Source organism: Sorex araneus, chromosome 3 (genome assembly GCF_027595985.1).
Source record: "Sorex araneus isolate mSorAra2 chromosome 3, mSorAra2.pri, whole genome shotgun sequence".
Lineage (NCBI taxonomy): Eukaryota > Metazoa > Chordata > Mammalia > Eulipotyphla > Soricidae > Sorex > Sorex araneus.
The window spans coordinates 60,627,440-60,651,283 of NC_073304.1; the positions used below are offsets into that span (position 1 = coordinate 60,627,440).

The 23,844-nt window shown below is 39.1% G+C and overlaps 1 protein-coding gene across 1 annotated transcript in view; it reads left to right on the forward strand.

The window, feature by feature from the left end:
• The first annotated feature begins 234 nt into the window (after nt 1–234).
• Nucleotides 235–23,844, forward strand: part of SLC25A21 (solute carrier family 25 member 21) — a 520,315-nt gene continuing 496,705 nt past the window's right edge. Inside the window, exon 1 of the mRNA XM_055132085.1 lies at nt 235–644. Within this exon, the coding sequence (XP_054988060.1) occupies nt 575–644 (70 nt within the window). The 5' untranslated portion in view covers nt 235–574. The remainder of the gene's footprint in view (nt 645–23,844) is intronic.

Genomic DNA, 23,844 nt, shown 5'->3' on the forward strand with positions numbered 1-23,844 from the left:
CAAGTTCAAACTCTTGAGAATCACTGACCCAGATAACTTGTAGTAAAATCTCTCAGCTTTCAGTAAATAAAAAATCTCAAATAAAAATCTCGGGTGAGGGAATGAGATCGATCGGCTTCCCTGTAAGAGCCCTTGTCCACCGTTACTCGCTGTGACTCGGCTGCCACGGCTGCCGGCCAGGCGATGTCCAGGCCTCTTTTTTTCCTTGACTTGTGGCTTGGGGTGTTGGTTTGAGAGAAATGCCCTGTGCCCCCGCCGCGGCGCGGGGGACAAGGGTCGTCGCGCTCCGGGCCGGGCCACACTGACTCCAGCGCGTTATCGGGAGCAGCGAGCGGCGCCCTGCCGCGCGCGGGAGGCGGCCGATAGGGCGGGCAGGAGTGGGGGCACAATCTAGGCGCCCACACCCGGCGGGCTGCGCGCCTCGGGGTCGCCCGGGCGCCAAGTGGGGCAGAGAGCGCGCCACGAGCCGTTGCAGACGAGGCCCCCCGGGGAGTTGCAGGCCCCAGCCGGACGCCAGTCACGGGGTTGCTGCCGGCAGGGAGCCGACGCCCGCGTGTGCACGAGCTCCGGGACGATGTCCGCCAGAGCCCACGGCGGCTTCGCGAGCGAGGCGGCCCGGCAGGTCCTGGCCGGCGGCTCCGCGGGTAAGGCCGCCCCGCCCCGTCTCTCCCCCTCGCGTCTCCGGAAAACGTCGCGCCCACAGGCTGCCCCTCGCGGCACAGGGTGTCGGTGGCTCTCTCGAACCCCGTGCCGTGCGCCCGCGGGAGAGCCTGGAGGTGTCCCGAGCGGGCCGCCGGCCGCCGCGGGTGCCCCCTGGTAAAGGAGTCGGGGCGCCCGCGCCCGCCGCCCGCGGGTTCCAGGGCTTCTGGGTTCCCAGGCCCTTTCGCCCAGGCGGCGGCGGCTGGCCCGCAGCTGGGACAAGGCCTCTCCGCCGGCCCGTCCCCTCGGACGCAGTCCGGGTTCCTTGGGTGGAATTCTGCTAGTGACTGTAGACTTTCCCCAACTTGGATCTTACACCAGAGTGGGGACCCCAGGACTCTGACTGGTCTTAATTACTACTGGGGTTGGGGGCATGTGTGTGTGGGGGGGAGTGGGGGTGGGGGGTGGTTATTCGCTTTAAACAGGCATGTTAAAATCAAAGGCCTGTGTGAACTCTTATAAACACCTTTGATATTGGTTCCACATTCATTTACAGAAAGTTTTATTGTGTGTGTGTGGGGAAATTTACAAAATAATTTATAATGATCGTATAAGTACTATGTGTAGCTAGAGAAAGTCACTGAACCTATGAGACTATATGCTTGGTATTGTGGAATTATTGATAATTGATCACAGTAACATAGTTTTATCATAGTGAAGAAGAATCATGTTTTCTTCAACTTTTTCATAAAACTTTTCCTAGAACCTCATTTAAAAAATATAGATTGAATCACTTTGAGATACACAGTTACAAAGTTATTCATGATTGGATTTCAGTCATACACGGTTCCAATACCCCGCCCTTCAGCAGGGAACTTTTCCTACCACCAAGGTCCCCAGTTTTCCTCCTGTCACCCCCAACTTCAAACTTCAAGGCTGTCAAGCCTGCCTCTATGGCTGGTACTTTTGTTACTTATCTCTCTCTCTCTCTCTCTCTCTCTCTCTCTCTCTCTCTCTCTCTCTCTCTCTCTCTCCCTCCTGGGCATTATGAAAACCTCATATCTGACTTTGATACTTGCAAGCTAGTCATGTTACATGTATTAGGTCTTGGGGCAAAAAGAAATCAAGATAAAAGAACGGCCATATTTTAATAAATACAAAAAATGCACATGAGTCTCTAGTAATGAAATTCTGCTTGCCGAAACTATCATCAAATCAATATTTCTGTGTATTATGTTTCAATGATAAAATTGAAAAATACATTTTGACTTTCTTGAGGGAAGAATGCTATTGGATAGCTTATTGGAGAAATACCAGGGAATCTAACGGATTGCATTTGAGGACTGGAGTTGAACTGAAATACTGAAGGCACCTCAGGGAGTGAACTCTTGCCCTCTCTTCTTCTCTTTATCAAACGGTTAAATAATTTCCAAGAATCTCAGGTTCTGACTAACAGAAGGGTCACAAATATTACTGTTTCAACTGCTAAGTGCAGTTGAAACATAGATTTACCTGATTATGGAAAAACACTTTTAAATAGACTCAGAAATTTTTATAAATTTTGTAACAGAAAAGTAACTTAAAATTTTTAAAGTTTTATAACTTATAAAAGTTTTGAAACTGCAACTTTATAAATTTATGCTCACATCTGCAGTGATAGCCTGAGTGAGAGTGAGGTGGAAGGCCTGCGTATCTGAACCGAGGGGAATGCGTGAGAAATGGCCTTCTGGCAGTCTTCCACAAGATAACGGGAAGAAGTAACTGTCTCTCAGCCGCTTGGCCCAGCTGCTTATCTTGCTGAGGCTGGGAGAAATCACCAGGTTTGCTACCTTGACTTGCATGTGTGACCTTTGTGAGATGGGTGATGGTGTCAGTGTGCCATGCTGTAGAGTTATTTTCTGCTTTTTTTTTCGGTGCTCATGACTTTTTTTCCCCTTTTTCACAGTTGACATTTGTTTTCTCTTTTCAGTACACTAGGCAGAATATGGTTTCCAATGAGTTTATAAACTCATAATTTCTGCTTTGTACAGCAAACAAGAGGCTGACTTGCCTCCCTGCTTCCCCCCTTGCTACACTGTAGCATAAATTCTGAGGTAAAGTATAAAAATAACCTAATATTGCTCAGGGGTCTACTTATATAGCTAGACCTCATGTGATAGGTGGAGTGAGATGTGGAAGGAAGCTCAGGGGAGATTGTTTCTCAATGAAGCTGGAAGTATCATGAGATGGTTAATAGGTATCTGCTATACCTGATATAGTCCTTTCTTAGAGGATCATTTGCGGTATTTGCATTTAAAGGGCCAAATAGCTTAATGTATTTACAGGTATTTGGATAATAAACTGACCTTAAGTTTGCAGTTAATATATTACATTGGGATTATGTTATATTACTCATTATGTAGCACTGTCTTCCCGTTGTTCATCTATTTGCTTCAGTGGGCACCAGTTAACGTCTCCATTGTGAGACTTGTTGTTACTGTTTTTGGCGTATTGAATACGCCATAGGTAGCTTGCCAGGCTCTGCTGTGTGGGCAGGATACTCTTGGTAGCTTGCCAAGCTCTCCAAGAGAGACAGAGGAATTGAACCCAGGTTGGCCGCATGCAAGGCAAACGCCCTACCTGCTGTGCTATTGCTTCAGCCCATCCCCACATACACTAAAATTCTGAAACACAATTACTGAGATTAGACCACACTCTTCCTATGCATAATTATTTTAAAATGCTTACAATAAGTATTATTGTAAGTGATATTATAATATTGTAAAAATTACTCATTATAGTATAATATAAAATATTATAATACATTAAATTTAATATAATTATATTATAATGAAGGAATATTGTTATAAAGGCAACTTGTCTTATATAGTGAAGGCTGTGTGTAAGACAGTCTATGTTTACTAGACTGTCACCAAGCAGGCTTTAAGAAATAGTTTGACTAGAGTGAGAGTGTTAGATGTAATGAGCTTCAGGAAGATCAGCAAGGCCCAATATTGTAGAGGGAGAAAGCCACCAGATTAGACCCCTGGTGTTCAGAGTAGCATGTGGAATCTCATTAAAAATGTAAGCGCTTAGATCTCACTTAAAATATTTAAATTTATTCAAAAATATTTAAATCTGCATTTTGGGAAGATCCCTAAGTCACTAATTGGTATTTCAAAGCTTCAGAAGCACTTCAATAGAAGATCTTTGAGCAAAAAGGTTCTGTAGAGCAGGAACTATATATATATATATATATATATATATACATGCATATGTATATATATCATACACACAGATATATAGCATATATACAGATATACAGAATATGCATATATGTATATATATTCTCAAATTAGCATACAGAACTTCTTCTTCTTCTACTACTACTACTTCTTCTTCTCTCTCTCTGTCTCTCTCTGTCTCTCTCTGTCTCTGTCTCTGTCTCTGTCTCTCTCTCTCTTTCTCTTTGTTCTTTGGTTTTGGTGTATATGCTCCAAAGCTTGCTCAGAGCGTACTGCTGTCTCTGTGCTCAGGGATAATTCCTGGTGGTATTCAGGGGAACCATGTGGGGTAGTGGGGATCACCCTGGCTACTATATTATTCGACCCTCAGACTTATTTTTCAATCCTCACCTACACATTCCATTTGGTTTCTGATAAATAGGTCTGCTTACTATTCTGGAATGTGGTCTGAACTTTTCAATGTTTGTTCCCACTGCTTGGAAAGTCTGTCTTATTTTGCTAGTTATGAGAGCCCTGTATTTTCCAAGGCCCCGCTTGAAAGCCATGTTTTGATCAATGTTTTGTAAATCCCATTTAACTTTAACATTTGCTGTAACATGTGAATAGGGAAAAAAAATTAAATGACCAGCATTTATTGAGTAAATTCTAAATGCCAGATGCAATTTTTAGCTTTACATATATCTATATATTTAAGCCTCAGTGCGTGTCCTAGCACAGAACTGTATCCATTCGGGAGATAAGGGAAACTGTTTTCTTTTCTCAAAGACACCAGTTGGATAGACAGCATATCTCATCAAGAGTGCTAACGGTATACTGTCAAATTTTTTAGGGATCCCAAGGCCTCCGGGCCTCCGTATTTGTCATGTCCCGTGTTAGACACACAGTTCCTACTATTTTCCCTAGTGACCATTGGGCTCTTGCATGTGCTTCTGAAGCTCATGGGGTGCTTCTGATTTCCAGAGTAATACAGGAGGATTTTAGGCCTTCCTGGAGGAATATTCTTCCCAAATATTCATAGAACGTTTACATCCAACTTTAGAATGTCTTGGGTTTCCTCTTCCATCTCAGAGATGTCCCTGTTCTGGCCAGGACCTGTCAGACTTCTACCAAGGTGAGGAAAATGCCCAGGGCCTGTCCACATTGATTTCACTTCTGTGTTGCCATCTCAAGATTTCCTTTCCTTGTGCCTCCCAGAAGTCTCTCTTGTATTTCTTAGTCTGTAAGTCCGACTTGCAGTGCTTCCTGGAACATTTCCCCTCCATGAAGCTGTTCCAAGACACCGAGCTGGCAGAACACTGCTTTATTCCCCAAATGTCCCAGCTGCTAATTATTCCTCTCCAGCCCTCCCCTTGTCCTCTGATTCTAACAAACTTCACCACATCTTCTTCAGTCACTGGTTTTACTTTGTGCCTGTCCTTGGAGAGGTTGTAATTAAATTGTTTAGTTAAAGTATTTTGGAAAAGTTTTTCCCCCAGTGTTTCAGTAGACACAGTTCAAGGACTTTGTGCCATTGATCCCATTAATTTCCTTCAAAGGATGGAAGGAGAAAGTGACATGAAAGACTGGGAGAAGGTGGGGAGGAGAAACTGATTTCATGGGTAGGCTTCTGGGACATGAACTATTGGGACACTATGTAAAATATTACATGACTATGATGGTTGAGAGTCTAAGACCTTCAACATATAACAATAATGGATAGTTTAAGATCTTATTTCTTTTATCACTGATGGTGGTTGGGCCACACCCGTAGTACTCAGGGCTTGCTCCTGACAGTGCTTAGGGAACTGTATGTGCTGCGAAGGATCAATCTGTAGCGGGCTGCATTCAAAGCTAGTACCTAAACTCCTGTACTCCTTCTCTGGCTCCTCAATTTTATTTTGTAAATTTCTGATCTCAAATAGTTATCTCTATTTTCACAAGATTTCTACTTCTTATCCTAACCCGTAATAGTTAAAAATACTGTCAAAAGAAATGCCGTAATAGGCAGTATGTATACTAGTTGTCATCTGGATTTTAATTTGGACTAGGTAATAAAAGGGCTAGTGCACCAGGGGGTAATCAAGGTTAAATTTTGATCAACGAAAATTCTAGCTCAGAGTGGGTGCAAAGGGGACACACATGTGATTTGGATAAATGGCACCTTTGGAAATTCAGGATTTGGCAAATGGCAATTGTTTGATAATAAATAGCAGGTTATAGTCAAACAGGTGAGCCTTTATGAGACATCAAAGGGAGACTGGAACCCATTATCTGGGTAATTAGGGAGGAAAAAAAAATCTCCCTATTTCAGACACATAGGAGGAAGCAACTCTATTATAGCTCAAATAAATTATAAAATACTTTAAGGAATGTGTTTTAATGAAAATGTAGTCCTTTCTTAAAAGAAAACCTCATTCTCAAAAGTATGAAAATAAGAACATACTAAGATGAATTGCATGACCACGTTTCAAGGATTTAAAAGTGCAAGTATACTATGTGGATACATGAGTCAATTGATGTGAGAAGACAAACAACTCTTGCCCAACATCATTTTAGGTACACATTGTTAAATCAGGCCTTGTTCACATCTCTTCCTTGCTCTGCCCCCAATCTTAACTATAACATCTCAGCACATTGGTAGTTTAATCGTAAATCAGTAAGTAATCATAAATATTTGTTAAGTGAGTAAATATGAGAGGCCCAAACCACATTATATTAGTCTTAGGGTCCTACTCTTCATGAAAGGAGAAAAGGAGAAAAGAATTCAGAGATTATTGTCATTAGACAGGTAATACTTAAAACAATATTTTCTCTCAACAGTACTGTCTTTCATTGCAATAATTTAACAAATGAAGTGAAAAAAGTTACCTTCAGGTACAAAATCTCTGCCACCTTCTGAGTAATCTTTTGTCTCAGGGTCCAAAACCTTCTGTGTCAGTAATTTTAAAACTTACGCATCACATTTTGTTCCAGTAGACAAGTTGTTTTCAGACATCTTGAGGATTTAAATTTAAGTAGGTAGCATCTAGAAATGGCACTAGATGAAATCAGGTTAAGAGAAAATTTTTTTACAAATATCCTAGATTTTAACAGAATCTCAAATTTCATTTGCTTTTAAATGATTATATTCGTGTCAGATATTTTTGTGTTTTGATATAATTATGATAAGATGCCTGTAAGTGTTCTATTAGATTTTTGATTGTTATCTACAAAGTTTGTGTTAGTTTGCAAGGTCTGCCTGTCTGAACAATGTAGAATAAACTAGCTTGTTTAAATCAGTGGAATTGTTTCTCTTACAGTTCTGGAGGCAGAAAATTTGAAAGCAAGGTAGAATGACTCCTTATGAGGATATTAAGGAAGAAACTGTTCCTTGCTTCTTGTCTGTCTTCTGTAAGTTGTCAGCAATCTAAATGTTCTTTCACCTTAATTCTGTGACATTCTTTCTCCATATCTCTCTCTATGTCCAATTTTCCTATTTTTTAAGAACACCACTCGGTGAATTAGAACCTACTACAATCCAGTGTCATCACTAGATTGTATTTGCAGAGACCCATTTCCATTCTCATTCTCAAGTTAGGACTTAAACATACCATTGATGGGGGGGGGGGCACTATTCAGTTAATCACAGGCATTTGATTACATTTCATTCCTCTGTGGTGTGTTTGCCCATTTAAGCCCCTCAATTTAAAACTATATGTGTTTCTCTTCCTTACGTTGTCAACCTTCATGAAAAGTATGCCATGGAATTTTCAGCTTACTTTAATATTATGGCATGTCTGTTTTCACCTTTTTTGTTGAAACCACTAATTACTGGTTTTCATTTCAATTTTACCTATAGTTGTGTAATTTCACATCTGTGACCAGTTTTTCTCTTTAAAGTTGTCTCTGAAAGAGAAAAAAAGTTCCTGCTATAGAGGCAAATTCTGTGTGTGTGTGTGTGTGTGTGTGTGTGTGTGTGTGTGTGTGTGTGTTTGGTGGGTGGGGTGGTGGGGAGGGAAAGATGGTGCATGGATGGAAAATGGGGACATTGCATTGGTGGTGGGAAATGTATCCTGGTGAAGGAAAGTTGTTGGATGTTGGAGCACTGTATGGCTGAAACACAATCACGAACAACTTTGTAACTGTGTATCTCACAGTAATTCAATAAATAAAAAAATTAGTCTTTGATTTTCAGCCCTTTGAAAAAAAAACTTATGTTTTTCTTTACTCTCTTCAGAATGTTTGCTGCTCCCCCTTCTTGCCTTTTCTCCAGCATGCGTATTCAGTAGATTTGTAAGTTCTCTGTTCTGCTCTTGATGCATTCTCTCCCTGAACAGGCCCATCTGTTCTCTGATTTCAGCAGGAGCTTTCACAAGTGTCTCACAGAGCTCTAAGGTCTCTTTGCCCCAGACTTGGATTTATAACACACTAGAAATATCGTGGTTCAAGAGCCATGTGGACGCTGATGGTTATGAAAAGTGTTCTAGAAGTAATTCTGAAGTTGTAATTAGAACTTTAAGCACCATTTTCCCTTTGGTGTATAGTTGTACTGAACCATATCCCTATTCCTCTTTTTCATAAATCTTTCTGTTATCATGTTGCAAATGACCTTCTCTGGGTGTTGGTTTAAGTTGGGTGGATCCTACAAATTATCTAGTTAATAATTATAAGATAAGGAACTGGTGAGATAGTACAGGGGTTAAGGCACTTGCCTTGCACTTGGGTAGATCCCCAGCACCAAGTATGGGCCATCAAGCACTTCCCAATGTAATTAATGAACACAGACCATAAAGTAAGTCCTGAGCACAGACAGTTGTGGTTAAAGAAAATAATAAAACAATCCTCCTCCTCCTTCTTCTTCTCCTCCTTCTCCTCCTCCTCCTCTCCTTCCTTTCTTTCTTTCTTTCTTTCTTTCTTTCTTTCTTTCTTTCTTTCTTTCTTTCTTTCTTTCTTTCTTTCTTTCTTTCTTTCTTTCTTTCTTTCTTTCTTTCTTCTCTCTCTCTCTCTCTTTCTTTCTTTCTTTCTTTCTCTCTCTCTCTCTCTCCCTCCCTCCCTCCCTCCCTCCCTCCCTCCCTCCCTCCCTCCCTCCCTTCCTTCCTTCCTTCCTTCCTTCCTTCCTTCCTTCCTTCCTTCCTTCCTTCCTTCCTTCCTTCCTTCCTTCCTTCCTTCCTTCCTTCCTTCCTTCTTTCTTTATTTCTGTCACATCTAATAATGCTCAGAGATAACTGATAACTCCTGACTCTGTATTCAGGATTACTCCTGGTGGTGCTCCGGAGACCACCACTATGAGATGCCAGGGATGGAACCTGGATCAACCTTGTGTACGGGAAGTGTCCTCCCTGCTGTACACTGCTCCGGCCTGGCCTTGGGCAACTCCAGTTCTGACTGGAAGAGCTTGTCTGTGGAATGGAGGAAAATTAAGTTGAATCAAATAGGTTTGCTTTGAGCATCCCCTCTCCCTTTTAAGAAATCAACATGAGATACACAGTTACAAAATTGTTCATGACTGGGTTTCAGTCATGCAACGTTCCAACACCCATCCCTTCACCACTTTGCATTTCTCACCCTTTGTGTTTGAGGTTGATAGCTTTTTAGGTTAGACAGTGGGTGAACTGGTTGGCTATACGAACTGGAATAAACTATTAGAACTATTATAAGGAAAGATAAAGTCTTTTGGAGAGAGAATAATGAAATACATTTTCAAAACAATAAAATAAAATAGTTACAAGGGAGAAAGAGAGAAAGAGAAAGAAAGGAAGAGAAAGAGAGGGGTTGCATTTAAAAATATGGTGAGGGTAGGGGAAGGGATAAAAGGAAGAACAAAAGAAGAAGTGATGTTAATGTGTTAATAAGTTTTGATTTTTTAAAAGTTGCCAATATGTGCATTATTATTTAGTGTACCAAAATAAGGGTACAATTTTGGGAAATGTTGGTTTTTATTTTTGTTGCTATGGATGTTACAATCTTGGAGAATGATTGTAGAATAATATTAAAATACTGGAGTGAATTATATGATTTTCTTCATGAGTTGGAGAATGAGCATAACTATTTTGCTGAGTCTTTCTTTGGCAGGCAGTTCATTTGGTTGACCACTATATCACAATGATCAGTTGCCTTGAATGACCTAATTTTGTACTTATGAAATTGTGACGACCTATAGATGGTGCTGTTTTCCTATAATTTTGGTGATTTCCTTTTTTTGGAAAAAATTTCTGCCCTTATATGTAGAACGTGATTCATTTCTAATTAGGTCCCATTGTAAAGTATTTGCTATACTATTTAGTTTATTGGGAGTGTATTATCTTTTATTTTAATATATATCTCTAAATCAAACAAAAATGGAGAAGCTGACAATACATGTTATATTAATTGTGGGAATTGGTGATTACTTTGTGAAAATGAATTTCTTAGGTGACATAATTTCCTTTCTCTAAATTTATGTGGTGAGAGTGTGTTATACTAATATTAAATTATAAACTACTGAGAATAGCACCTATATTGCCAAGTGCATAATTGTTTTTATCTCAGATAGCGTTCATAATGCCTTTCTTAATTTTAATAAAATTATTTTAACATATCATCAGTGTAGGATATTTAGGAGTCTTACATTTTTCTTAAATATAAGTTTCAGGGAGGTAGGAAATATATATATTGTATGGTAGTGAGAAATTTCTTCTTGATACTGTAAATGAATTTTTTACCACAAGATGGCAGTATAACCTTCTCATGCTTCAAAACCAATTTTTAAATGACTAAATAAAACAAAATATTCATTTTTCTCTTAATAAGAAATGTATAAAGCCATGGTATTTTAGAAAAATTATAAGGAGGATAAAAATGAAAATACTTAATGAAATCATCATCATCATCATCCTATTGATCATCAATTTTCTCGAGCGGTCTCAGTAATGTCTCCGTTTGTCCCATATATCCCTGAGATTTTAGAAGCCTCTCTTTACTCGTCCTTCCCAATGATGCCACATTGGAGGCTCTTTCAGGGTTAGGGGAATGAGACCCGTCATTGTAACTGGTTTTGGCATATGAATACGCCACAGGGAGCTTGCCAGGCTCTCCCATACTGGCAGGAAACTCTCGGTAGCTTGCCAGGTTCTCTGAGAGGGAGAACTAGGCTATAAGATGTCAGCCCTGGGTCCCGCACACCTGGGTTCCTCTGCCGGTTCCTTCATGCTTGAGGCTCGTTTCGAAAGTGTGGAGAGGGGCATGGCTGTGGTTGGGCTCCAGAGGTCCTTGGCTGCTGGGGCTCTGCTTGGGGCAGGGAGAGAAACTCAACCCAGCCCCTCCGAGGGGCCCCAGTGAAGACAGTCAGGTACAGGGGCAAGAGACTCTGCGTGGCTCTCTTCCAGGAGCTTGGTTTTATAGTCGCTGGTGTGACCGCCTAGCTACTGGAAAATGGGGGATCTGGGCAGAAGAGGCCAAGTCCCGATCGGGACTTAATGAAATAAGTATCTTATTTTGGTACAAAATAATGAAATAAAAATACACAAATGAGTTTTGCTTTGGGTAGAACAATTTAGAACACACTTATATTCTTTAAAGTTGAATGTAAGAATGTCATGGTATAAAAATTACAGGGAATATCAGCAGTCTTTTTTGTGGAGTAATATAATTATGTACACAGGACTAAGGATAAAGAAAGAATGACACTTCTGATTTCTTCATGAGGATAATTGGTCTATCACTGTATCACTGTCACTGTCATCCCGCTGCTCATCGATTTGCTCGAGCGGGCTTGTGAAACTTGCTATTACTGTTTTGGGCGTATCAAATACGCCATGGGTAGCTTGTCAGGCTCTGCTGTGTGGGAGGGATACTCTCGGCAGCTTGCCAGGCTTTCCGAGAGGGACCTCCAGCATGCATATATTGGAGATTAGAAAATCAACAGAGAAGTAGAGACAGAAAGAACAGTAGAAAATTAGAGATAATGGCACATAATTAAAAAAAATCTGTGTGACAAGGACTGGAATAATAGTGTAGGGGTTATGGCCTTGCCTTAAATGCAGCTGACTCAGTTTGATCCCTGGCACCATATATAGGCCTTGACCACCACCAGCAGTGACCATTGACTGCAGAGCCAGGATTAAGTTACGAAAGCAGCCAGATCTGTTCCACAAACAAATAAACAAAGATTAAATTCCCCCAAATTGGTGTGATATGGCCGTGGATGTGACTCAGTAGGAGGGGGGATGCCTTGTATGTGGATAAAAAATATATTTTCATCAATTCAAGAGTTGGTATTTAAATAATCATTATGGGGGCTGGAGCGATAGCACAGCGGGTAGGGCGTTTGCCTTGCTTGCACGCGGCCAACCCGGGTTCGAATCCCAGCATCCCATATGGTCCCCTGAACACCATCAGGGGTGATTCCTGAGTGCATGAGCCAGGAGTGACCCCTGTGCATCGCCAGGTGTGACCCAAAAAGCAAAAAAAAAAATCATTATGTATTATGTTTTTCTTAAGTTTCCACTGATATGCTTACACAAGCATATTTCATTCTACACTTATACTTTCCAAAATTGCTTTATGTGTTATGTGTGTGTGTGTGTGTGTTTGTGTGTGTGTGTGTGGTGTTTAATGGAAACAATAGCTCTGGAACTATTTCTGTTTTTATTTTTTGTTTTTAGGGTTTGCCAAAATTGAACCTCATTGGGTAACAATGAGGTCTTATTTAATTTATATCTTCAGACCTAGTACAATGCTTTAACTATATTAACTACTCAAATATATTTTATTCAAATAGCTTGTATCATAGTGCTTACCATTCAGGTGACACCTATTTTGCTTATGTATCACAACCTCACCAGGCATATGTGGAAAGATGCAAATAAAATGTCTTCACGTATAGAGGGAAAATCCTTTCAATTCTTTCACAGCATCTTAATTTGCCAAAGAGAAGAAATGTTCCTTATTGTGAGTTAGTTAAAACTGTTGTTTATTTGTTTTACTTCAGGCATATATAAATTAAAATGGTCCAGTGATAAGCCATGTGATTTGTTTTCTGTAATGGAATATTTGACATATCATGGGTATAAGACTCACAGTTGCTGCATATGTGCAACCATACATAGAAATATTTATGTTGAAAACTTAAAAAGGAAGTCTATTACTCTCCATTGATTTGAATGTGTAGCAAATAGAAACTAAAATAAGACTCCTGGTTATCTTGAAAATAAAAAACGTTTTCCCAATAAGGATTTGGGCAGATGGCTCAATAGCCTGGAATGTGTGCCTTGTATGTTGGAGTCCCAGGTTCAGTTTTTAGAACCAGACACTTTTGAATGTGATTACCCTCGCCAAGCACAGGAGGTTGTGCCGCTTCCAATGAACAAATAAGAAACACAATGCATGAGAAAAAGCATAGTTTCACATGTAGGTTTTTGTTCCATTTTTAGATTGTTTGAAATCAAAGTGCATTTCCTTCAAGAAAAAGATTATGTAATTCATGGGCAAGTCACAAGAAAGTGTTTTCTTTTCTAACCAGTAATAAATGTGAAATGCCACTTATAGAAGTTTTAAGTGTGGGGGCATTTGCAACTCTTCAATCCAAATTACAGTGCCCTTCAACTTTTCCTGAATGTAAAATCCTTTTGTGCATGGGTGGGAAATGAGATTCAGACTCTTATATGAGAAGGTAGATGGGTGTTTTTTTCTTAGCACTGAGATATTAATGAATGTGCCAGCATCTAGAGCAAAGCAGTGCTACTGGAGCCAGCAGGACATCTGAATTTATATCTCACATTTATAGTGAATCTTATGACATTTTAAACTGTTTAAAATTGGAGTATCATGATTCACAATCACTGTCACTGTCACTATCATCCCGTTGCTCATCGATTTGCTGGCACCAGTAACGTCTCCATTGTGAGACTTGTCGTTACTGTTTTTGGCATATCAAATACACCATGGGTAGCTTGCAGGCTCTGCCATGGGGGCGAGATACTCTAGGTAGCTTGCTGGGCTCTCGAGAGGAGCAGGGGAATCTCAAACCTGGGTTGGTCTCATGCAAGGCAAATGCCCTACCTGTTGTGCTATCGCTCCAGCCCGTTTCACAATCATATTAATATTTGTTTTCAACATACAATGTTACTGCACTACACTGATCACCACAGTGCCAGTATCCCTTCACCCAATAGGATTCTTATGTTCTTGTCCTCTCCATACCACCAATACCAACCCATGTCACCTCTGTGGCAAATGCAGTCTGTAGGAAGAATGTTGGTGTTAGTTTTCATTGGCCATTGTCTACTGTTTTTGTTTTGTTTCTTTATACCCCACAAATGAATGAGACTATCCAGTTTGTATTTTTGTTCTTCTTCCTACTCACTTTGCATAGTAGAATATTTTTATGTTCCACCAAATTATAGTGAAAAGCACAATTTTATCTTTTATTTTAGCTTAGTAATATTTTATTGAATATATATGCCACAATTTCTTTATTTACTTCCCTGTCTTTGAGCATTTGGTTATTTCCGTATCTTGTCTATTGTATATTATGTGCAGTGAACATTGGTGTGGATATATCTTTTTGACTTAGTTATTTTGTGTTCTTGAGATAGATGCCAATGAATAGAAATTACTACTTGTGGCATTATATGATTGATATATTGTCAGTTTTTGAAAAGTCTCCATACTGTTTTTTTGTATGTGGGAGAACAGTGAATGAGGGTTACTTTTTCACCATATCCCAGCCAGCATTGGTTATTTCTTGTATTTTTGATGTAGATCATACACCCTGGTATGAGGTGAGACATTGTCATTTTGATAAACATTTATTTCCCTGATATCAATGATGATGACGACCCTTTCATAACTATTGTCATATATTTTCTTTGTAAAATTATCTATTTATCTCTTCTAATTTTCTGTCTTCTCATTTTTTGATGAGATTGTTTACTTTTTTGTTGTTGAGTTTTGTGAGTACTTTATATATCTTGGATATTAGCTCTTTGTCATATGAATTGTGAATATTCTCTTCCATCATGTATTTACTCTTTTGACATCTCTCTCAGCTAGAACTAGACATAAACTCATTGCCTCTGTCCTTGCAATCATATGTGCTCAAGGTATAAACATCGTGGAAGAGCTATATTTTTATGTCTATTAAGTGGGATTTTAATATATGGAATTTAAAAAAACAGACAAATATTACAAATTCTACATCTTTTGAGAAACTCTGGTTCAAAGAAGTAATGAAAAATGGGCTGTGGAGATTCTCACTCCAGTGGCTCCCGGTGTGTATTAGTGCAGAGAATAAATGGGCAAGTAGATGGTTGACGGAAAGATGAGTAGATGGTGAACAGATAGCAGAGGAGGTCCAAATGGGAAGTGTGAATTAAATAATTAACAAATGGGCCATCTAGATAGGATAGAATGGGGCTGTACTGCTCATTAGTTTAAATAGGTTGTTAGTAAGCAAATTAGATTAGATTAGCAAATGTCTACATTTAAATTATTTATGCAGCTTATATGAATATTATAAACAAATCTTGCATTTAAATACAAACTGAGAAAAGCCACAGTTTAATATAAATTTAACTAATGGTAAATTTATTAAAACTACTTTAGAAAATGTCTATCCTAAAAGAAGACATTTTAAAAAAATTGGCTTATCTTTAACATTGACATGTTTATTTAAATGTAAGAATGTATTCTATTCATAGTTAAATGATGTTGATATAGACATAACATGTTCTTATGTCTATCACCAGATGCTAAGCTCCCTAAGGGGAATAATCTTGGTCTGTTTGGTACACTGCACTGTCTTTAGTGTCTAAACCAGAAGCTGGCACAGAGTAGAGACTTGAACATTGGCCAAATAAACAGATCACAGAATGAATGAATTGATATCCTTATTTTGGGGGATTTCAATTTTGACTGCTAATTAAAATTTTTTAAAACCTCTCATCAAGATGCTAGAGAACATATTTACTTCCTAAATTATCTAAAGGAGTCCCTCCTGACCTAAGTATATCATCAGTAGTAAGGAGAATCTTTGCTGTTTACTTCACCTGACACAAAATACAGACATTAACCCAGAAGCCACTCATAGTCTAAAAATCATTTCCTCCCTTCCTATTCCTCTCCCCCCTCCTCCACACTTCCTTCTCCTCCTTCCTTCCTGTCTCCCTCCATCCCTCCTTTTTTTAGTTTTCCTCCACTTTTCTTCTTTCAGACTTTGATCACTATGTACAATTTCATTGAGACAAGAATCATGATACTTCTAAGCATATATCTAAGTTAAAAGCTTCCAAAGATACTGATGAATTGTGTTGAGTACTTTTGCAAAAATCATGGCTGGGTCAGGAGACAGCGGGGCTGTGCATGGGAAGCAGTCAAGCTTCAGCTGCTGGCCCCAAGGGTCTCCAGAGCAAGATGGGGGCTCATCTCCACTGTGGAGCACTCTAGGCACCAGAGCCAGGGTATCAGGGTTCCCCTTGGCACAGTGGCAAGAGTGGGACACTGGCAAGAGTGCCAGCACCTTGTAGGAACAATGTCCATGGCTAAGGCCCAGACCCATTCCAGTTGGACCCAGACCTACTCTTGGGTCACACCTATTCTGGCTTCATTCCGGCCCGTAGTTGGCTCAGGGTGGCTCTCTCTGTTTGGATCCACTTTCTATCCCTGCCATTCTTGACTCTGGATGCATCTATCTCCAGTACAGTGCCTCCCAAAGAGACTGGGCAGAGCTTCTCGCCTCAGCTTCAAACCCTAGTGGACCTGGTTGTTTCTGTCTCTGGCCCAGAAGGTGAGAATAATTGCATTACTCTATTTTTATCCCCACAAAGAAAAGGAGCTCTCAGGGGTACTATTTTTCCTGCATTAATGGATTCCAAGATTGTTGCTCAGTCTTTGATGCATGATATAGGTATCCTTAGACTCTGCAAGTCCAATCCATCCTTTGATTTTAATATTTGTCTATCTGGGTCTAAATGGTGCAGTGGTATAGACTTGTGTCTTCCTTATACCAGGCCTCTCACAAATGCTCAGAGGTAGTATAGACATTCTTATTGTTGAGATACCCACTGTTTGCACGTAGGCTCAAAGGCCTCCGTATTGAATTTTTTTTCTCATTTGCCCTTTGTACTTGTCCCCCACACCTTCCTGGTAACTGAATCACTCCCACATGTGTTGTACATATGAAGAAAAATATGGAGCCATGTGACATTAGAGTTCATCCGTGAGGTCATACCAATACCATCTTGAACTTTTCTCTTCTAATCTATTAAGTTTCACTGTTTCTATTGTGGTGTCCCAAAGAGATATTGAGCTCATATGTTTTGAGGTATATGTTTGTGTGTCTCTGTATATGTATGTAAGCATATACATATACATTGTATACATAATATATAACATGTCACATAATTACATGGTATATTGTGATATATTGCATGCTTTATACACATATAATGTGTATTTTTAAAATTACATATCAGCCCCATAATAATTACATGGATGGTAAACTTTTAAGTACACTGTGGAAGCTAACAATGAAATAGGTACAACGGAGATCAACAAAGAAGAAAATAGGCTCTGAAATAAAGAAGTTTTCATGTTGGTTTTTTTTGTTTGTTGAGCTACACCTGGTGATGACTTAATCATGGCTCGGCACCCAGGTATCTCTATGGTGATACTTGGAGAACCATATAGTGCTGGGGATCGAATCCAAGTCAGCCACATGCAAGACAAGTGCCTAACCTGCTGTACTATCTCTGTGACCCCTAGAAGTATTCATGTTTTAATAGCGAATTTAATTGCACGAAAAAGCACAGTATAAGGAAATGACATCTTTATGGGGGTTCTGATATTTTACTGGTAATAGTAGAGATTGATTCTGATATTCACTGTATGTGTTTCTTTGGGCAGGCAGTTTAATTTTTCTGTGCTTCATCCTTATAAAAAGGCTACATTGCGACTTACTTCATAAGTTTGTTGATAGGATGTTACTCATGTTAGATGGTTTATAATTGTGTCTGGAACCATAGCAAATATATTGTTAGTATTTGTAGAGAAGGGAAACAAACATTTAGACAATTCCACATTTATAAACATTTCATAAAGTGTGACACATTAAATGAATATATGCTAACTGTAATTCTATTCTTAAATTTATAGTCTTAATTATATTTTTATGTTTACCTGCTAGAAATTACCTTTAGGGGGTAAACATAAAACTTCTACTTTATTTTTACTGAACTTTTTGATTTGGGGTGATAGAGTTTTGTTTAATTGTCATATTTGGATATCATTAAATGCTATCTTATATTTCACCAGATGAAGCACCTTTTTAAACACTTTTCTTATTTCTAAAATAAATGATTTCTGGAACGTTCCAAAATGGATTTTCATAATGGAATTAAAGAAGTTATTTTTAATTTATATGCAGTGGCAGTGGCCACATTATCAAATAACTTTCTCTAAAACCAACTTTTAAAAAATAGCATTTATGGAACCAGAGAGGTAACTCAATGGACTGGAGTGCATGCATTGCATGTAGGAAGCCCTCATTCAAGACCAGGTACCAAATAGTCCCTCAAGCATGACCAAGAGTGATTTCCTGAGTACTGCACAAAATGACCCCAATTCCAGAAAAAATAAGGCTTTCAGGGTTCAGAGGAATAGTTCAAAGGTATGAGGCTGTGGAGCACAGATTTTGCACATTTGAGACAGAATTTGATTCCCTGTCCTTTCACTTGCACTGCTTGAATGTTACCTGTTGGCTCTTTAGCACTATTAGGTGATTTTAGCAACCTCAGTGTTATCCAAAAACCCAAGCATCCCTGGACCTCCAGCTGAGCAATGACCTGTCAGATCTCTGTTAGGCAGCTGAGTATTACCAGGAATGGTTCCTGCTTCCCCACCACTGGCGAGGCTTCTGCAAATGGCATCTATATTTTTATAGATACTCTGATATGTTAATCATTTATAGTAATTTTGAGAATGTCAAAATTGCATAGTATTATTTGGAGGAAAAATTATCAAGCATTATTAATTAAGTCAAGTATGAAAGAATGAAAGGCATTTGTGTTATTATTCCCATATTCTGTCTTTATGATAAAGAGATCACCTGGTTTACTAATAAACTGTTACTGTCATCCCGTTGCTCATCGATTTGTTCGAGCGGGCACCAGTAACGTCTCTCATTGAGAGACTTATTGTTACTGTTTTTGGTATATCCAATATACACACGGGTAGCTTGCCAGGCTCTGCCGCCCGGGCTCGATATTCTCGGTAGCTTGCCAGGCTCTCCGAGAGTTGCGGAGAAATTGAACATGGGTGGGCCATGTGAAAGGCGAACGCCCAACCGCTGTACTATTGCTCCAGCCCAGGTTTACTAATATAGATTTATACATTAGCTAGGATGTGTCTGGTTCTTTTCTCAGAATTTGAATGTTTCCAATATTGTCGATTCACTTTCTTTCCTTTTCTCATTAATTTCTACATTTCCCCTCTCTTCCCTACTCTTCCCTAATTCTCTTGAAAATAATTTTCTTTTTTTTTTTAACTTGTTAAACACATTTATTGATTTCTTGACAGTAACCAAACACAGTGAGTGACCATTAGAAACAAGAAAAGAAAGGCATTCGTTTGTACTTTGTGAGATCCAGCTGCAGCTGGAGAGAAAAGACACCCCTTTTTCCAGGAACCGACAAGGCAAAATGCATTCCTTCAAGGGAGCATCACAGGGGTGGGGGCTGGATGGCAGTTTTTATTTTTTTTTTTATTTTTTTTTATTTTATTTTATTTATTTATTTTTTAATTTTATTGAATCACCATGTGGAGGGTTACATAGTTCTCAGGATTATGTCGGTTATACAGTTCTCAAACACCCTTCACTTCACCAGTGCCCATCTTCCATCACCAACCCCCCCAGTATACCTGCCGCCCCCTCCTACCTCCCCAGTCCCAACCCTTGCACATGATATGTTTCACTTCGTTTACGCCTTATTTCGATTACATTCCATGTTTCAACACACAACTCACTACCGTTGTTGGGGTTTCCCCCAAAAAAGAAAAGCAGTCCTATTGCCAAGGAGGCATTTGATAGTTCTCCATTGCTAAGAATATAGAGATATTAAGTCCCGCTGTTTGTTACATAGTTTTTCTTTTTCCCCCTTGCCCCGCGCCACCGAGTTCACGCCTGTTTTAGTAATCTCCACGCTGCCTGACAAGGGAAAAAAAAACCGAAAAGGATGGTTATTTCCCGTCATCAGCAGGCGTGGGGCTCTGGCTTAGTTGATAGACTTGTAGAGTATCTGCAAGCAGTCTCTGGAACCGAAGGTCTTGCGCTGGTATCGGCTCCGGCTCGAGATTCCACCAGCGTCCCGCTGTTCCTTGTACATAATTTTCCCCCTTATATCCCATTCCCACGCCACCAGGTCTGTTTGCTTAATGGACATCACACTGTAGTTGATGACACACCGCGTTTCTTCCCGAGAAAGAAGAAAATTTCTTCTCAGCCGGCGTGGGGATATAGCTTAGTTCAGTCTAGTGAGATGGCTACCACTTTGATTGCCTTCAATATTTCAGCAACAGACTTACTATTCTTGTTAGGATCTCCCACAAAAGTCCGACCCATTAAAAAGGGACATATTACATATTGCTGATGCTAAGATGACATTGGGTCGCGCGCGGTTTTGGGTTTCTGTATAAAGTCCAGGGAAAGTACAACCAGAAATAACATCACTACAAACTTTTACCCTTTTATGGTGCTCATAAGATGGAGAAACCTAGAGAGAGGCTCGGCGTCTCCGTTTTGCGCTCAGGAAAACTTTTTTTGCTTTTTTGGGTCACACCCGGCAATGCACAGGGGCTACTCCTGGTTCTACAATCAGGAATCACCCCTGGCGGTGCTCAGGGGACCATATGGGATGCTGGGATTCGAACCCGGGTCGGCCGCGTGCAAGGTAAATGCCCTACCTGCTGTGCTATCGCTCCAGCCCCCTTGAAAAGAATTTTCAATGCTTCCTCTTAGGACTTGTCTCATGCAGGCTCCCGGCAATGTGCCCCCATTTTGTTGTGAATCTCCTCATTAACTGCCTAATGCATTGAAAAAACCCTCTTATTTTGTTTCAGGAAAAGTTTACTTTAGAAACTGAATTTAATACTTGTACTTTATTCCATGGGATAGATTACAAAGAGTGCGTTTATCCCAGACAAAGTTATAGTAGGCTATTTAAGAAAGAGATTTTCAACCTTTTGTAAAATCTGTGTGCTATATTGCTCCAAATTTTGGGGAAAACTTACTAGGTATCTATTGTGGAACTCTGATCCACACTGCTAGTGGTTTTGGAATTACCAAACACCTTGTCTTCATTTTGCCCTTGCTTCTCACAACATATAAATAAATACACACATCAAAATATTGTCTAGCTGTGTTTTAACCAGCTGTCATATTACATGATAACATTATTACGTTACTGTGTATACAATTTGCTTTTTAAAAATATTTTTCAAATTATATCTCCTTGATGTCTATATATCCATTCAGAAAATATTAAACTGGTACATGCCAGGCCCTGTGATAGCAGGTCATATGGCTGATCTGATTTTTACCATGAGGAACATGTTGTGTAGAGCCTGTTTGTTGAAAAACTGGGGCTTAGTTCATTAGGCTTTGCTGAAAGTTATACTTTGCTTTCTTCCATAGGTTGGTTAAAAGATCTCTAGTAAAATGCTGCCAGAATTTGTCTGCACCCCCCTTTATTTTTGTCTCAACTTTTTAAAATTGAAAAAGGAATTTGAGTGTGTAAAACTTTCCATTATAAGGCCACCTGTATACTTAAAGCAGTCAAACTGTTTTTTCAGCTGCCTGCAGTTCTGTTTCTCAACCAACACTGACAGATAAAGATGACTTTCCCCTGAGAAGGATCGCTTTGTTTGTGGTTATTCTGTCACTTCCAGGAGGGACAGCTCCTCTAATCCAAAGGGAATGCTGAGATGCAGTTTACAGACGGGATGATATGCTGACTAGCAACTGAGAAATAATAGTCAAATAATGATTTCATTGTTCCTTCCTGTGTCTATGACAACGGAAACCTCTGCAGCTAGTCCAGAACATTGCCTGGGAGTGTTCTTTGCCTCAGATACTACTATTTTGATGAAGTTTACAATTTATGCTAGAGATAAGACTAAGGATAAAAAAATGGATATTTCTAATATCTTGCTAGTAGCGTTTTTATATGTGTGAACATTATTCTTCTGTCACTTCTATTTACTAGCTGAGTTGCCCCTTTAAAAAAATTTAGTTAATGGTATAGTTTCTGCTTCAATGTTAGTCAGGACAGAAGAGTTCCCAGTCTGGAGTTGGATAGACTAAACATGGTGGGTCTTGGGCAAGCTTCTGAAAATTTATAATAGTCTTATCTTTATTCATAAAATAGGAAACATAATGAGATATTTACCCAAACACTTGCTGTAAGTTAAATGAGATAATGCACATAAAGTTTTGGGCTCACTGCTTGACTCACACATCCATTAACTTGGTAGTTTGTTACTGTTGGCAGTTAATTGTGATGCCAGTGCATCAACTAAATCAGCTATATAAGGCTGGGACCCAATATTTTGAAATTTGTTTCGGTTAATTCCAACATGCAGTCAAGTTTTAGCAATACTGTCTCTGAAGGGGTCATATTAAAATAATCATGTGAAAATGAGGGATGAATATGAAAAACTTGCTAAATGGCTATTTTGAGAAATTAAAATCAGTATGTTCTAGAAAAAAAGTAATAAATACATACAGCCTTGAGTAGTTCGCTGCTGATATTTTGAATAACTGCATTGGGAAAAGTCAAATTAAGTTGATTTTTCAAGGGGGCAGTTACTTATCAATGGCACAGTAGAGTGAGTATGTTAAGAGCAGGAAATTACGAAAATATATGGTAAGTCAAAGTGTGAATATGAGAAATTTACACAAATGGAAATAATACTAAAGCAAAATTATTTTATATTTTAGTGGCATTAGAAAATTGAGTTAATTGACAGAGATAATTATAAAATTTAGTATGTGCTATTTTAGCATGAAATCAATGTAAATCCAAACATTTTCCACAGTCAAAGCTGTATTTGTTTAAGTTTTGGAGTAAACCACTGGTAATAAAATATAAATGCCTTTATGTTGCTTTGCTGAGTCAGCACCTTTATCCATCTATGATAGAAATAAACCTTTTGGAAGTTTACATCCAGGATCAATTTTTCTACAAGAAAAAATTGAGCTACTTGCTGGTAACACATGAGATATTAATTATTAAGTTTCTCAGATCTTACAAAGTTGAAAAGAAATGCTACTACAAGACTAAAATTTTCCAAAGAGATTTCTTGACGCCCCCCTCCCCCTAAATTCTTTTACTGTTTTCAAATAAGTATTTCTCTAAATTCAATATCACCTTCTTTGGAAAGCAAGTTATTTCATTTTAAGCCTTTTCAGAGAAATGTTATTAAACTATTTTATCTCACATGCAGTATTTGTTTCTCTGTGCATAGTTTTAGCCTACCTGTATTGTTGCTATTCATCACACCACTTACACTTGTTCCAGATATTTTATTTTATCGGTTCTGATTCAGTACTCACAATATCTCAGTGGGGACGTAGGTTAAGAATGAGCTCATTTAATAGATGGAAAATTAAGGTGTTTCATTAGAACCAGGGAAAAATTTCTTATTTTTCAGTCAGACATCCTTTTCATTAACTCATTATATATTTCCCAGGTGTTGTTAAGCTGAAATATGTCTGATGTAGTTCCAGGCAGCAGGCATCTAAATGAAAGGATACAGTTCTTGCCTTTAAGGAGTTCCATGCATAGTGCCATGAACGCATTTTGAAGTTTTTAGCCTGTGTCTTTCAAGGCAGAATACAAGACAAGAAATTGCTGTAACCCACACGATTAACTTTTCTGACTCATAGCCCAAGCAGAAGAAATGAATTGACGTAATTCAGAGATCCATAAATACTACCTTTTACACTTGTCTTAAGTGGCTTCCTACAATATACATGACCAGCCTGGCTTTG